This window comes from Gekko japonicus, unplaced genomic scaffold (assembly GCF_001447785.1).
Source record: "Gekko japonicus isolate JY-2015 unplaced genomic scaffold, Gekko_japonicus_V1.1 scaffold3481, whole genome shotgun sequence".
Lineage (NCBI taxonomy): Eukaryota > Metazoa > Chordata > Lepidosauria > Squamata > Gekkonidae > Gekko > Gekko japonicus.
The window spans coordinates 18693-35909 of NW_015163194.1; the positions used below are offsets into that span (position 1 = coordinate 18693).

Here is a 17217-nt window from a genome sequence, read left to right on the forward strand (position 1 = left end):
GGCTTCCGATCTGCTTGTCCTAAAATGTTAAAGGGGACCCTTCAGCAGGTCTCCCATCACATTGTGTTTTGACATCCCATGTAGCCCCGCACCTTTTCCTGCCTAAAGCAAGGATGACTGCAAAATACAAGGGGTAGCAGTATGACAATATCAAAACATGAAAGAAATACTGCAATAGTGCATATAATGAAAAAATGCTGTGATGCGATGTCTGATCACTTCATGATGTTTTAATCTTTTCACAAACAGGATGCCAACAGATGGTCAATGAAGGACGAACTTCCCCAGAGCTACCGTTCGTTTCGAACTTTCTTTTTCACACAACGGTCTCAGTTCTGAATCCATACATCACGAGACCTTAACAATGAACTCTTTTTCAGTTCAATCAGAATTTCAAGAGCTCTTGGCAACAAAATAATAATAAGTCTGGTCTTGTTTTTATTCTGTAAACCACTCTAAACACAGATGCTACTAAACCACGAAGTGTAGAACTTAGCTGTGACAAAAGCACTTTGAATATAGCCAGGATTCTGCCCTCACTTGTTCACTTGTTCACTGTTTCTGTTTTTCTTCCTTGCTGCTAGGTGCCGACATGATGCCAATTTAAATAATGCAGAACCAATTCACTGTAAAAGATTTTTTTAAAAAAGATAAAAGTCAAATGCGAGCTATGGAATCTACCTCACCCAAAACCCCATGCATATGCATTTTCCATTTTTACCAGAAGAATTTTTTCTCCTTGCTCAGTTTAAGATGGTTTAGGTTGCAATTTCTCTCTTGGCATACTTTATCTGATCTAAATAGACAGAACAACAGATAAATATTTATTTTACTTACTTAATTTATACCCTGCAACTCTCCCCGATGGGAACCCAGAGTAGCTTACATCATTCTCCTCTCCATTTTTTCTTCTCAACAATACTGTGAGGTAGGTTAGGCTGAGATTGTCTGTCTCACCCAAGGTTACCTGGCAAGCTTCCACGGAACAGCGGGGATTCAAACCTGGGTGTCCCAAATCCTCGTACAGTACTGTACGAACTACGCCACAGCAGCCCTCAAATAATGGTATCAATATTTGACTTCTTTACCTCACTCAGAACTTTAGTCCCTTTGCTTCCAGGGCCACTCCAAACAGGAAGTGTTATCTTAGGAGAGTGACTGCTGGTCCGGTGTGCTTACAGAAGTCATTTTCCCTCAGGAGTTCAGCTGGTGAGTTTAGACACATGCCCAGCTAGAGGGAGACCCACACCGAAAACTGAGTATTCCTCTCATACGTGGTCTCAAGAACTCACAGCTGCTGCTTTCCCCCTCAAACACTAACACTTCAGTCTAGTTTTAAGGAAGCATATTTGACAGAAGAAAGCTTGAGGAGTAATTCCTCACTTATGAGAGATGCCAGCCTCCAGGTGGGGCCTGGGGATCCCCCAGAATTACAGCTCATCTCCAGACTACTGAGATCAGTTCCCCTGGAGAAAATGGATGCTTTGGAGGGTGGACTCTATGGCCTTGTACCCCACTGAGGTCCCTGTCCTCCCCAGGCTCCATTCCCAAATTTCTGGGAGTTTCCCAACCTGGAGCTGGCAACCCTAGAACCCCACCCACCGGTGGCTAGGGGAATCTGGCAATCCTACCTATAATTCAGCAGGCACAACAACAAACTTGGAGGGACTGCCAAATAATGCCCTCCGTCATGTGTGCCTGAGTGTGCATGGGAAGGGATTCTGGAATGGTTATTAACATTCTCTAATAAATGCAATATTTTGGTCATGTTCATAAGCTCAAGGGCTTGGGCAAAATCCAGTGTTTGACGCGTCAGAGTGGAGAAATCTAGCTGATCAAAATCTTTGTTTAATTACCTTTAAAAAAGAACCAGAAATTCTACTCTTAGGACTTAAAATGGAAGAAGTAAATGTAACAAAAAAGACTATGCTTTGGTACCTGATAATGACGGCAAGAATGGTGTATGCACAATGTTGGAAGCAAGAGAGAACACCAGAAATAGAAAAATGGATACGTAAAATACTGTTTATGGCAGAGATGGACAAAATTACGAGAAAACTGAACAACAAAGAAGACCAAGAATTTTTTGAAGAATGGAATGACTTTAAAGATTATTTAGAGAAAAACTGGGATGTAAAACAAAATTTACTATGTTTAGAACAATATTGAGGTAAATTGAATGTTATCTTGAATGTACTGGAGGGACGAAGGGAGAAGCATTGCGGGAAGCCAATTTGAGGGGAAGGGAGGAGTGGGAATATGGGTATTGGTTAACTGAGGAAATGTTGAACATGTGGTTATATCCAAAAATAAAAGTTTTTAACCAGGAAAAAATGTTGAACGTGGTTATATTCAAAAATAAAAGTTTTTAACCAAAAAAAATCTTTGTTTAATTGTCAGACTCATTTTACAAGACTTCCTCCTCTGTGGGTCTCTCTAGCTGTTAGCTTATCGTATTGCATTCCATCCCGCTTTGGGTCCTACCTCAGCCTCCTCTGCCCCAGTAAGAGATCCCATTTCTGGTCACAGCCAAACTGCTGATCCATCCAAATGAAGTCTGGGAGGAAGGAGACACCTTGCTTCCCAACTTGGAAGCTCAGCACCACAGATTTGTGCAGTATGCTCCTAGTAGCATTAGGGATGTGCATTCGGTTTGTCCGAACTGAATGCACCCCCGAAAATGGCCCATTCGGACACTTTTTGGGCTGCTGCAGGCCGATTCAGATTCTCTGATCTGAATCGGCTTGCCGCCGAATTTCAGCGGCAATTCGGCCCCATTATATCCTATGGGCCATTGAAGTCAATGGTGAAAACATAGGGTATATTCTGGGGGCTGGAGGGAAGAGGGTTTGAGGGAGAGGCTCCAAACTCGCAGGGTAGCTGCTGGAGCCTCTCCCCAAGATACCAACCAAGATAGAAGAACATTGGACCAGGGGGTCCAATTCTACAGGCCCCCAAACAGGTTGCTCTTATCCCCTCCATTGTTCTCTATGGTGGGGGGAAAGTACGGTAACTTCAAGAGGGACATGAAGTACCCACCGAAAGCAGCTAAATGTGTACTTGATGAAACCTTACTCACATACAGAATCAGAGATCTGAATTAGAATAGAGCATATGAGGAGCGACCATGTGAAACCCACTTCATTATGCAGTAATAAATGACCATAATCCTCCCAGTAGAAAAGATAACAGTGACTCACGAAAGCTCTTAGGTAAAGGTAAAGGTTCCCTTGCTCGAAAGCCAGTCGAATCTGACTCTAGGGTTGTGGTGCTCATCTCCGTTTCCAAGCCGAAGAGCCAGAGCTCCGAAGACGTTTCTGTGGTCATGTGGCCGGCATGACTAAACACCAAGGCGCACGGAACGCTGTTACCTTCCCACCGAAGTGGTCCCTATTTATCTACTTGCAATGTCTTGCTTTCGAACTGCTAGGTTGGCAGGAGCTGGAACTAGAGATGGGAGCTCACTCCATCATGCGGCACCCGGGTCTCGAACTGCTGAACTACCGACCTTCCACAGCCTGCAGTTCAGCGTCTTAACTACTTGAGCCAACGCAGCTCCAAATGTTGTGAGTCTGTAAGCAGGTGCTGGACTATTACTCTTTTCTATTGCTACAGACAGACTAACACGGCTACCCATCTTGATCTATAATGTATCATCTTGGTCTATAATCCTCCCAGTCATTGTTTTGTGTTTGCATAGGGATTCCCTGCGGCCAAATCCCTTATTAGGAAATAGCTACCAAGGATGCTCCCGTAATACTGAGAGCCAGCATGGTGGAGCAGATTGAGAGTAGTCACACTTGGGTCTGAGAACCCATGTTTGGAAGCCCACTCTCGCCATGGTAGCTTGCTGGAGGACCTTGGGTCAGTCACACGCTCTCAGCCTAATGTTTTGGTCCTGTAACACTGTAGTAACCTATAAGGGTGCTGTTTAGAGCTAGGGAGACCTTGCCCAACACTGAAACAATAGAAAGCATTACCTTGTAAGGAACTGAAAAAGGATTCTCAGCAGTGGTTCTTTGTTCCTGAGGAAGGACCAGAGGTCTGAAACACTGAAAAATTACCTGGGAAAAGTGTTGGACTTTCTATATATAATTCTGTATATGTACTCTTTGGCCTCTGTATTTTCCTATGATGGATTGTGTGGGCCTATTGACTTCATATAATAGATACACTTTAAATGAAGTCTCCGTTATGAATACATTGTGGGAAATATAGCACACAGTTGTTTTGCTAGTTCTGTGTCACTTTTTACCGTGTGCTGTACCTTTGTTGTTGTAACTTGAATACATGCATTACTGGGTCACAGTAAAGCCCTCTTATACTGCAATGATTTGTGCTGATCTAATTGTCCAGCAGGAATTTGTGGATGTGCACACTGTATTCTCCCTTCTGCCCACCCTTCGCTTAGAATGGCTAGTTATATAACTAGAAATAGCACTGTATGGCTGTCTTTCTGAAACAATAGTTTTTATGGTTTGGTAGGAAACACCCCAACCCAGATCATTCGGACGAGCCTTTTTAGACAGCACTGTATCAAAACTAGTCTTCTGCGGCCCTGTTCACACGAGAGGTTTTGGGCCGAGAGAGGGACGGATCGGGGCCGCAGCAAATGGACGCGATCCCACAGCAACATCTGGGAATCGTGCTGCACCCGTTCCCAGCCCGTTCCCAATCCGCCCCTCCCGGCCAAACCCCGCTGCAAAAAAGAACCACCTACCTAGGTGGTTCTTTCCGAAAGGCCGCATCACTGCCGGCCGTGGGATCGCCGGCGCGTCCCCTCCCAATTGTCTCTTCCTCCCCAGCATCTGATTGTGCCGGGGAGCAATGGCGCCGCGGCTCAGGGGATCGTGGGATCCTGCCGAGGCGTCTCTTTTTTGGTGTGGCTTTTAAAAGCCGCACTTTGGCCAGTGTTTTCCCTGCCATGTGGCAGGGACCTGAGAAGGACTTCTCAGTCTCTTTTTGTTTCTATGTACCTTGGTAATGCTCAGGCATTTAGCTGGGACTCAAGTTGGTGTTGGTGGTGAAGATAGAAGCAATTTCCCTGTAGGCTGATGATGGGAAGGCTAGTTGTATGTTCTCTGTGGAGTACGATTCCGTTTTTAAAAGATTAACCGGAGCTTTTTTTCTGGAAAGGAACGACTCCTAGGACCTTATTTACAATGTGTGTGTCCCCCTCCTTTTTTAATGTCAAAACAAGATCTCTTCAGAAACTAATTGCCTCATTTGGGAAAAGCAATAATTTACATGATGTTTATTTTCCCCCCGCCATGTAATGAGGCCTTCAAGTTGCCCGGCTGAAATTATTTGACTTCTGCTGTCGGAATTAGTTGGGCAGGATTCCGTTTTTCATTCCTAGTTTCACTGAACTTGACCACTCATGGTTGCCATCCTCCAGGCGGGGCCTGGAGGTCTTCCACAATTACAACCAATCCCCAGACTACAGAGGTCAGTTTCCCTGGAGAAAATGGCCGCCTTCAAGGATGGACTGTAGGACATTGCACTAAAGTCCCTCCCCTCTCCAAACCCTGCCTTCCCCAGGCTCCAGTTCCAAATCAACAGGAGTTTCCCAAACCAAAGCTGGCAACCCTATGACTTGTTTCTGGATATTATTTCTTACTTATGAGATTGACTTGGAGATTTATACTGAGTATCCAGTATTTGAATGGTGTAGTTGTGGAAGTGTTGGTCTAAAATGGGATCGGAGCTAGTCTGGGTTATTAGGGCTGCTACTTGCCTCTTCGACTCCTCACCATTCTCTTACCCTTTCCCTTCTTTCACTTCCCTCTCAGTTGCCTCCTCCACATAATGCCAGCTGGGTGACCTTGGGTCAGTCACAGCTCTCAGAGCTCTCTCAGCCGCCAAATAAGCCTAGCTTGCCACCTAGCAGTGCATAATGCTAAAAGAGTTGGAGCCTAAGGCTGCCAGACAATCTTCGGATCTCCTGGCTATACTACACACCAGGGCTTTTTTTGTAGAAAAAGCCCAGCAGGAACTCATTAGCATAATAGGGCACACCCAACAGCAGGAACTCATTAGCATAATAGGCCACACCTCTGACAGCACAGCTCATTGGTGTATTAGGCCACACCCCCATGTTACCAGACGTGTGTTCATCCGGCCACACCCACCTTTTGCTTTTTATTCTGTTTACCTTGTTTGTAGTCCAAACCCAGGGCTTTTTTGTAGCAGGCCACACACCCCTAAAGTAGCCAATCCTAATGAGTTTCTGCTGTTGGGTGTGGCCTATTATGCTAATGAGTTCCTGCTGGGCGTGGTCAACTTGGAAGCCAGCCGGAACTCTGTTCCTGTGCGTTCCTGCCCAAAAATAGCCCTGCTACACACAATGCCATAAGATTTATTTATTTATTTATTTAACTTTTGGCTTATATACTGCTTGAACCCCGAAGGGTCTCTGAGCAGTTTACATATTATTTATAGTGCCTATCTAGAGCCACATTAACAGGGGAAGTGATTGCCTACCAGCACCCAGGCAGCAGAGCGGGCTCTTGTTATTGTTCGGCTTTTTATTCCGGCGGGCTTCAGCTGTTGATATTTTCCGGCGTTCTTCCTCCTGGCGCCATGGGGCTGGTCTTAGTTCAGCGGCTTCCCCCGGTGGTGCCTCTGATTGAGTGGAAATTTAGACTGGGGCAGGAAGCCTTTCTCCCTCTTATGTCACCCAGCAAAGCATCATTTTAGTTGATCCCACACGATCAATGACTTTTGTGTTATATAATAACGCTCCACATATCTATCTGCCTTCTGTCTCTTCCTGAACCGTTTTACCATTGCAGATAGGAGAGATAATGAGAAGGAGAAGGTAACAGGCCCTGTTGAAGGAATGGGTAAAGAGTCTTCCTCAAACATACCTTCCTGCCAGGAACTGAACAGGGAACTAGGACTTCTGTACTTTGGTGTTGGAAAACTTGGGATTCGTTAGCTGATCCTCCTGTTGGAGTGGTAAGAACCACATCAGTCCAGACCCAGGTATGTTTGGCCATCAGTCCTGTTGCCCGCCCACCCCTTGAATGAAACACAACACAAGTTATGGGTTAAACTGGAAGTTTTATTTATACATAAGCTGATCTGCACCAATGCATTAAAGCACAGGTTGCATTAGGCTTGCCATGCAAGCCTCCTGGCAGGGCAAACCCACCTTGGCTCAGAACTTCCAGACCTTACTAGTCATGGATCACACGCCAGTGCGTAGAGGGGAAGGAAGGGCACATTCCAGCCCATGGCTGCAAAGCCTTAAGGCTTGTCATATGCTCCCCCCACCCCGAAGAGGCCCTCAACTGAGTCACCCTGACTGCCAAGCCTATAGGCACCCAGTATGAGGACCCCCCATCGTTTATATCTCAGGATGCTTGCCAATTCAGCATCCCTTCAACCCATGCTTCTCTTGCCACAGAGGGGGTTAGCCTGGGTTTAACTACCCTCCCGCCAACCATGACCCTCCGGTCACCCAGGCCACTTTGCAGATCAGCTCGACAAAAGACCAATCCGGTAACTCCCACTGTACTTTAGAACAGGTGCAGCACTGAAAGCCTGACCCCGGGTGGAGACCGTTGCCACCAAGATGCATGACCATAGCCGGGGCGCCAACTGACAATCATCTGGAGCCGCTGACCACTATACGGGTGACCTCAATCCTTGTGCCACCTCCTGCAAATCAATCCAACATGCACCAGCACCGGTAATTGCTATCTCACAGCCCTCCAAGCCGTTCCAATGCCGCTGAGTGGGTACCAATGTAATCCACTCTACCATCTCTGCCACTCTGTCGGGTTCTCGGTCCTTCACCAATCACGGACAGTGGGGTGGGAGGGAGGAGTGGCTTTATTTATCCAGGAGGCTTACTCCTTCAGGGTGCTCCCACCGTTGAAGCTTGAGGATATTGAGTGCTCAGGCCTGATGTGGGAAGCCAGGGAGAGTTTGGCTATTTGGCTGGTGTACTGTCTGCCTAATGCACCAACCAACAGCCTGCCATCTCTGGTTGAGGCAGTGTTGGGCTGGGCATTGGAGTACCCTAGGCTGATAGTCTTGGGTGACTTCATAAAAACATAAGAGACGCCAATGTTGGATCAGGCCAAAGGCCCATCCAGCCCAACACTCTGTATCACACAGTGGCCAGAAATACCAGTGCCATCAGGAGGTCCACCAGTGGGGCCAGGACATCAGAAGCTCTCTTACTGTTGACCCCCCCAAGCACCAAGAAGACAGAGCATCACTTGCCCCAGAGTCCTTATCTATACCTTGTGGCTAATAGCCACTGATGGACCTCTGCTCCATATGCTTATCTAATTCCCTTTTGAAGCCGTCCATGCTTGTAGGACTTCAATGTCCATGCCGCAACGATGCGGCCTCAGTACCAGTGATGGACCTGGTGTTGTCCATGGTGGTGCTAGGACTCACCCAACTTGTAAAGGCCCCCACTCATCGGGCCGGGCATACGCTCGACCTGATCTTCGCAGCAGGGGTTACTGTGGACTGGATCACTGCCTTGGCAGTGCCATGGTTGGACCACCTTGCCCTGAAGGCCCCGGTGAATGTGTCACCCCAACCCTGTTTGGAGCCAAATGGACCCTCAGCGGCTCCAGATGTCTCTACGGGATCCTATGCCCCCTGGTGACTCATTTGATGAGCTTGTTGAGGACTGGCACAGTTGGCTCTTGCCAGCCATCAACAAGATTGTTCCCCGATGCCCTCTGCACCCTCGCTCAAAGCTCCGGCTGATGAAGCGAGGGCTTAGACGGTTAGAGAGACGGTGGCGGCGCACCCGCGAAGAAGCAACAAGAGCACCGTATAGGACATTTATGAGATCCTATGAGGTAGCAATCAAAGCCGCAAAGAGACAATTCTATGCGACCATGGTTGCGTCTGCTAGCTCATGCCCAGCACAATTATTTAGAACCATTCGGTCATTAACAGAGCTGCTGCAGGGCAGACCAAATGTTAGGGAATTGGATATCAGCTGCGAGGCTTTTGCGAGCTATTTTGCAGATAAAGTCCTGCTGCTCTGCCGTGACGCTTCTGCCAGTATCTCCCTGCCACACTTTAGACAGTGAGCGAACTCGAGGCTCCATGCACGTCTTCTGGTTTTATTCTGGATTTTTTCAGTCCACTCAGTCTTGAGGAAGTCGACAGATTGCTCTCAACGGTATGCCCAACCATGTGCATCCTTGATCCGTGCCCTTCATGGCTTATAAAAGCTGGCCATGAGGGGTTATGAGGTGCCCTCAGGGTTATTATCAACAAGTCCTTTGCCGAGGGACTGTTCCCGGGGGCACTCAAGGAAGTGATGGTCTGCCCTCTCTTGAAAAAAAACCCATCTTTGGACCCAACTGAATTGGCCAACTCTTGGCCGGTCTCCAATTTGCCCTATTTGGGCAAATTACTTGAGAGAGTGGTGGCGATTCAGTTGCAGAGCTTTATGGATATCACTTCCATGCTAGACCCATTTCAGTCCGGCTTCTGGCCAGGTTATGGGACTGAGACAGCACTGGTTGCACTCACAGATGACCTCCAGGGGCGTCTGGATCGTTGCTGTTGCTGTTAGATCTGTTGGCGGCATTTGACACCATCGAACATCAGCTACTGATCCACCACCTTGCCGACACTGGGATCCAGGGGCTTGCCTCGCAATGGCTTGTCTCCTTTCTCCAAGGTTGGGGACAGAGGGTGGTGTTAGGGGAACAGACATCCCAGAGGTACTCACTGGCTTGCGGGGTTCCTCAAGGGGTGGTACTGTCCCCGATGTTGTTTAACATCTACATGCGCCCCCTTGCCCAGATTGCCCAGAGCCATAGGCTTGGGTGCCATCAATATGCCAATGGCACCCAGCTATATCTGCTGTTGAGCGGCCAGTCTGACTCTACCCCAGATGACCTGGAGCAGGCGCTTTGTGACATGGCGGGCTGGCTTAGACTGAGCCGGCTGAAATCGAATCCAATGAAGACAGAGGTCCTGTGCCTGAGTACAGTGATACATGCTTTGGTCACCTTGAGATTAGACTACTGCAATGTTCTCTACATGGGGCTGCCCTTGTCTCAGATCTGGAAGCTGCAGCTAGTGCAAAATGTGGCAGTCAAGCTGTTGATTGGTCTCTCTATACGGGACCACATCCAGCCTGTGCTGAAGGCACTGCACTGGCTGCCAATAGCATACTGGATCCGCTTCAAGGTGCTGGTTGTGATCTTTAAAGCCCTATATGGTCAGGGACCTGCCTACTTGAGGGACCGTCTTTCCCCACATGTGCCCCAGAGAGCACTGAAGTCAGGAACTGAGCCACAGCACCTCTCCACTAACTTTCGCTCAGGTACTCAGTTATGCACATCTGTATAGGACCACGTTTCTGTGCATTTGCCCAGCATTTAATAGGAATCGTAACAGGAACAATCACAACAGCAGTATAAACAATATCTTTATAATGACGAGATCTATAGCAGTCTTTATACAGATCAGGAAACATAAATGAAAAATCAGTCTTTGAGAATACACTGGTAAAAAGGACCATCTCTCACACAACCTTTGCTGATTGATTGCCCTGAACAACAAAAATATAGAGATTCGTGTATTATTTCCTTTGATTGTCCTATATGATCCTGTTCTTTTTCAAGAGCCTGGTCATTGCTTCCTTTACCTGATCATTCTTGAGACAGTAGATCAGAGGATTAAACAGAGGGGTAACAGATGAGTAGAAAAGAGTCACCACTTTGGTGACCGTGGCATGGCTCTCCCCATTGGGTACGGCATACATAGCTGCCACAGAGCCAAAGAAAAGGGTCACCACTGCTAGGTGTGAAGAGACCGTGGAGAAGCCCTTGCCACGGCTACTGTGGCTAGAGGCTTTCACCAAGGTGACACCTACAAATCCATAGGACACAACAATGAAGACGAAGGTGGCCCGCACCCCAGAGGAGACAATGAACTTGAAGAGGGGGGCAAGATACCCTATAGGAGAGCAAGCCAAGGCTAGAATGGGGCCAGGGTCACAAAGGAAGTGGTCAATAATGTTGGGACCACAAAAGGACAGCCTGGAGATCAAAACCACTGGTACAACATACACCACAAAACCAATAATCCAACAAGCAGCCACTAGAGCATATCAAGAGTTTGGGGACATAATGTAGATGGTGGCAGATGGCCAAATACCAATCCAAGGCCATGGCTGAGAGGAAGTAACATTCGGTGCAGCCGAGTGAGAAGAAGACATATAACTGGATGAAGCAGGCATGGAAGGAGATGACCCCGTGTGTGAAAGACAGGTCAAAAAGCATTCTCGGCACAGTGGCAGTGAGATAGCACATCTCCAAGAAGGAGAAGTTCCCCAGCAGGATGTACATGGGAAGGCGGGACAGATGAGAGTCTTGAATGACTATCATGATGATAATGAAGTTCTCAGCCAAAGTGAGGGTGTAGATAGCTGTGAACAAGGCGAAAAGCAGCATTTGTCCCTGTTGTCCCACGCTGAAGCCCAGCAGAATGAATTCCTGGACCACAATCCTGTTGACTAGCTCCATGTGGAATGCACCATCAGTCTGCGAGGAGGCTAATCGCTCACTGTCCATTGCTAAGGTGCTCCTTCTGACGTTTGGCATAGATGAAGCACGTGCTGGGAATAGTATAGTTTGGGTTTAGCATACGGCATGCAAGTGCTGCTGGGGGAAAGGATGGCTGCTGTTAAAAGAACCATTTATAGGCAAAGACCAATCTGCATAACAGGAAAGCCAAAACGTCTGTAGTTTTCCACATTGAACCTAAGAACCTAAGAAGAGTCTTGCTGGATCAGACATATGGTCCCTCTAGCCCAGCATCCTGCCTCACACAGTGGACAACCAGTTCCTCTGGAGGGCCAAAAACAGGGCATAGAGGCCGAGGCTTTCTCCTGATGTTGCCTTCCAGCTCTGGGATTCAGAGACTTAGTGCCTCTGAACGTGGAGGTTTCCCTCAGTCACTGATAGATTTATCCTCCATGAATCTATATAATTCCCTTTTAAAACTGGCAGCGGGTGTTCCTTCTCTGGCAGTGGGTGTTCTATCATTAAATGATGTGAATTAGACTGGTTATGGGGATTTCAATTTTGCATATGCGATTCTTTCAAGTAAAACCTTTCCATTCCAACATGTTCCTAGTTCACAATACAAGAATACCTACTAAGGACCTGAGGACAGTTCTGACAGAACCATGCCATACTAAGTGATCCTTACTATGTCCTCTTTCTTAAAAACATGCTTTGCTGGACCAGCACGAATCCCCTCTAAGCCACAGTAGTTTTCAGAAATCACAGCAATTGGTGGATCACAGGAAACTATTGATTGGTTCCCCAGTGGACCATCAAATGCCTTCTATGGTCTTTTAGACTGCAAGTTTGGTAATGAGAAACCAGCAGTATCTTCTCTTCTCGGGAAGCAGAAATCAATTTTTTTCAGAACTTTCTTGCATACTAGCCAATGGGCAATCATCACCCTCTCAGACCACCAAAGCCACCCCCTTCTGCTTTGGTAATAATCCACGTTCCTGTACCTCTGTAATGCACAGACAGCTGCTCCCACAGTCAAGGGCATGAGGAAGTCACAGTACCAGCATATGAAGGGTGATGTATTATTCCTTGTGTCAAACCCCAGGCTTCAATCTCATTTGTGTAGAGTGCACTGTTGGGTAGACAGCACTGTTGGATGCATGTGAAGATTTCTTATGAGTTCCCACATGAAGGCCGAACAATGGTTTTGAAAGCTTTGTAGAAGCTTTCCTCCAGGAAATTAATGGCCCTTGGGACCTTATTTGTGGAAGGCTGCTCTGCTTTTCATCTAAACAAGATGGTCTCCTCAGAGACCAGTTGCCCTATCAGAGAACTAACAATTTACAAAGCCTCCTCCCACCTCACAGTACTGTTTGTGAGTCTTCAGGTCAGATGGATGGAATGTTTTAAGTCGTGTCCTTCTAAAGCCAGCAGCCTATGATCTTCAAGTAAAATCCATTCTCTCAACTAAACCAAACTTGGTGCCCTATAGTAATTTTTACAGTCAGGTACTCCAGATCCAGCATTATCTTTCACATCCTTCAAGGCTTTCAATTTAATTCTTGGCTTTTCCCCTTGCCATATAAATAACAGTGCTTCAGAGCAGGGTCCAGCCTCCAAACCAGCCATTTCTTCCTGGGTAATTTAACCATTGTTTCCAGTCTCCAGGTGGGGGCTGGAGACCACTCAAAATTACAACTGCTCTCTAGGAGGGAGGGGGAGGAGATGGAAAGCTGAAATCAGAGGGACAGATAAAGGTAGGTTGGTTGTTGGCTGGGAAGGAGATAGGGTTGCCACCTCCAGGTTGGGAAATTCCTGGATATTTGAGGGGTGGAGCCTGGAGAGGGTGGGGTTTGATGAGGGGTGAGACCTCAGATAGGTACAATGCCATAGTCTCCCCTCTCCAAACCAGCCATTTTCTTCCTGGGGAACCATAGCTGCCAATGTCCAGGTGAGGTAGCAAAGATCAGTTCCTCTGGAGAAAATGGTGGAGTCTGTGTCATTATACACTGCTGAGGTTGCCACAGCAAATTGATGCTGAGTGCACCCGCCCACAGCCTCTTTCTAGAGCTCATTGTATTTATTTTCACAACAGGCCTTATTCCTAGTAGGCTACAATGGAGAATTGATCCAGGACTATCTGGAGCTCTGGGGGTGTGTTTCTTTTGAGGTAGAGGCACCACATTTGCAGCATTGTTTCCAATTGAGGGAAAATGCATTAATATGATCAGAACATTAAATTCCCTGAGCCGGCAGCTAAATTTTTTTACACCAGCACCCCCTAGCACAGCTTAGAGGGAATTATGGTACTAACCCAATTCTTTTGACCGGTGGTGGCCAAAGATGTCCAGGACTTCTGTAAGACCTGTGAGGTGGGCCAGTCCCCTCTCTCCCCCTTTACCCATCATCCACACTTCTTTTGGTCAAGTCACTATGGACTTTGTAGGCCCCCTCCCCTGCACACCTTGGGACTCCCAACGTCTATTCATGCTGATGGACTATGCCACCCATTACCTTGAGGCCTTTACCCTTTGGAACATGAAAAGTGCAGGGGTGGCTAAGGCCCTAATGCATTTCTCTGCCCATGTGAGCTTACTGCAGGACACTCTAATGGATAGAGGGACTTTGTTAAGTTTTACAGATCTGCCAGATCTTCATCACCATACACCATCCTCAAATGGATGGACTGGTGGAATGTTTGAACCAAATCATAAAATCAATGCTGAGGAAGTTAGCATGTGAATGGCCAACTGCATGGGACCTTTATATCGACACTTTGATGTTTGTGATCCGGGAAGCCCCACAGGCCTCCATGGGGTTCGCCTGGTTCAAATCCGTGTATGGGAGAAAGCATAGAATTTGGTGCAACAGTGGGACCAGAACTCTAGAAGCAATCCCACTGTTGCCCCTGAAGCACCAAGAATACAGAGCATCACTGCTCCAGACATAGTGTCCCATCTATTCCTTGTGCCTAAAAGCTACTGAGGGATCTGTGCTCCATATGTTTATCCAATCCCCTCTTGAAGCTGTCCATGCTTGTAGAAGCCACCACCTCCTGCAGCACTGAATTCCCTGTGTTACTGTCTACTCAGACTGGCAGCAGCACTCCAGGGTCTCAGGTAGAGGTCTGTCACATCACCCAGTGCCTGGTCCTTTTAACTGGAGATGCTGGGAACTGAACCTGGGACCTTGTGCATGCCAAGCAGATGCTGTACCACTGAGCCACTGCCCCTCTCCACTAACATTTGCCCAGCTACTCAGGAATACACATCTGTATAGGAACACATTTCTGCGCATTTGTCCACGATTTAATAGGGATCAAAACAGGAAGAATAACAACAGCAGTATAAAGAATATATAATGTTCAGATCTGAAGTAGTCTTCATACAGAACAGAAACATAAATGAAAAACCAGTCTTTAAGAATGCACTAGTAGAAAGGACCATCACTTGTAGAATGTTTGGTAACTGATTGCCGTAGAATCATGTCTTATTTATAGAGTCATGTATTATTTCCTTTGATTTTCCTATATGATCCTCTTCTTTTTCAAGAGCCTGGCCATTGCTTCCTTTACCTGATCATTCCTGAGACAGTAGATCAGGGGGTTAAGCAGAGGGGTAACCGATGAGTAGAAAAGAGTCACCACTTTAGTGACTGTGGCATGACTCTCCCCATCGGGACCGGCATACATAGCTGCAACAGAGCCATAGAAAAGGGTCACCACTGCTAGGTGGGAAGAGACTGTGGAGAAGCCCTTGCCGCGGCTACTTGGACTAGAGGCTTTCACCAAGGTGACACCTACAAATCCATAGGACACAACAATGAAGAGGAAGGTGGCCAGCAGCACAGAGGAGACAATGACATGGAGAAGGGTGGCAACATACCCTACAGGAGGGCAAGCCAAGGCTAGGATGGGGCCCGGGTCACAAAGGAAGTGGTCAATAGTGTTGGGACCACAAAAAGACAGCCTGGAGATCAAAACCCCTGGTACAACATGTGTCAGAATACCAAAGATCCAACAAACAGCCACTAGAACATAGCAAGAATCTTGGGACAGAGCATAGCAAGAATCTTGGGACATAATCTTGGAGTATTGCAGAGGGCGGCAGATGGCCAAATACCGATCCAAGGCCATGGCTGAGAGGAGCAACAATTCAGTACAGCCGAGTGAGAAGAAGACATAAAACTGGATGAAGCAGGCATGGAAGGAGATGACCCCGTGTGTGAAAGGCAGGTCAAAAAGCATTCTCGGCACAGTAGCAGTGACATAACAGATCTCCAGGCAGGAGAAGTTGCCCAGCAGGATGTACATGGGAAGGCGGGCCAGGTGAGAGTCTTGAATGACCGTCATGATGATAATGAAGTTTTCAGCCAATGTGAGGGCATAGATAGCTGTGAACAAGGCAAAAAGCAGCATTCGCCCCTGTTGTCCCACGCTGAAGCCTAGCAGAATGAACTCCTGAACCGTGGTTCCATTTACTAGCTCCATGTAGAAAGCACCATCAGTCTGTGAGGAGGCTAATCACCCACTGTTCATTGCTAAGGTGCTCCTTTTGATGTTTTGCATAGATGAAGCACCTGCTGGGAATAGTGTAGTTTAGGTTTAGTATATGGCATGCAAGTGCTGCTGGGGGAGAGGATGGTTGCTGTTAAGAGAGCCATTTATAGACAAAGACCAAAGACTAATCTGTATAACAGGGAAGCCAAAACGTCTGTTGTTTTCCCCACTGAACATAGGCCGCGGGCACACGGGCAGGAAAATGTGGGGGGGAAGCGTGGCTGTTTGCTCCGAGGCAAAATAACGTGCGGTTGCACCAGCAGACGTACCGTGGAGGTCCCGTGGAGGTCCCATGGAGGTCCCGTGGTAGGGGGGAGATGCCGAGCACACCACAATCCTGCGCCGCGGCAAAGAAGCGGCGCGGTGCAGTGCGGCAAACGGGTGTTTTTTTCCCCAGACACCAAAGTGTGCACATGCCCCGTTGGGTGCTCATGCGCATCCCATGGACAGTTGAAAAAAAACAAACCTTTATACAAGGGGGCATGGGCGGGCGCCAGAACTACCACCAGAAACGCAATCAGACATCCGTCCTTGCCCCGCGGTTACCGGAAACTAGTACCTCCGAGGTACTAGTTTTTAACCGCGCATCTTTGGCGGGAAGCCTCGGGTTCGCCACGGGAGCTCTACGCTTCCCAGATGTGGTGGTGAGATCGCGCCCGAAACATCCACCTATCTTCCGTCTCTCTAGCATGCCTAATGCTCCATGTGACCGCAGCCATAATAACCTAAGAAGAGCCCTGCTGGATCAGGCTGGTGGTCCATCCAGCCCAGCTTCCTCTCTCTCACAGTGGACAACCAGTTCCTCTGGAGGGCCAACATCAGAGCATAGATGCTGAGGCATTCCCCTGATGTTGCCTCCCGCCTCTGGGATTCAGGGGCTTAGTACCTCTGAACATGGAGTTTCCCCTCAGTCACCATGGCTAGTAGCCACTGATAGATTTATCCTATGTGAATCTATATAATTACCTTTTAAAGCTGTTTGTTCCTGTGGCCATCACGGCATCTTCTGACATTGGGTGTTTTATCATTAAATGTTATGAATTAGGCTGGTTATGGAGATTTCATTTTTGCATTTCCTTCCTTGTAAAACCTTTCCTTTCCAACTAGTTCACAATGCAATAATACTTACTCAGGACC

The 17217-nt window shown here is 47.6% G+C and overlaps 1 protein-coding gene and 1 pseudogene across 1 annotated transcript; both read right to left on the bottom strand.

Annotated features, from left to right (window-relative positions):
• Positions 1-10594: 10594 nt before the first annotated feature.
• LOC107106912 lies at positions 10595-11570 on the bottom strand (annotated as a pseudogene).
• Positions 11571-15048: 3478 nt separating this feature from the next.
• LOC107106913 (olfactory receptor 11G2-like) lies at positions 15049-16011 on the bottom strand. Its single transcript, XM_015407128.1, has one exon. The coding sequence runs from the start codon at positions 16009-16011 to the stop codon at positions 15049-15051; it is 963 nt and encodes a 320-aa protein (XP_015262614.1).
• Between the last annotated feature and the right edge of the window lie 1206 nt (positions 16012-17217).

Bases quoted from the DNA above. Each gene is read 5' to 3' on its own strand.
- LOC107106913 (XM_015407128.1), bottom strand. From the start codon at position 16,011: ATGGAGCTAGTAAATGGAACCACGGTTCAGGAGTTCATTCTGCTAGGC.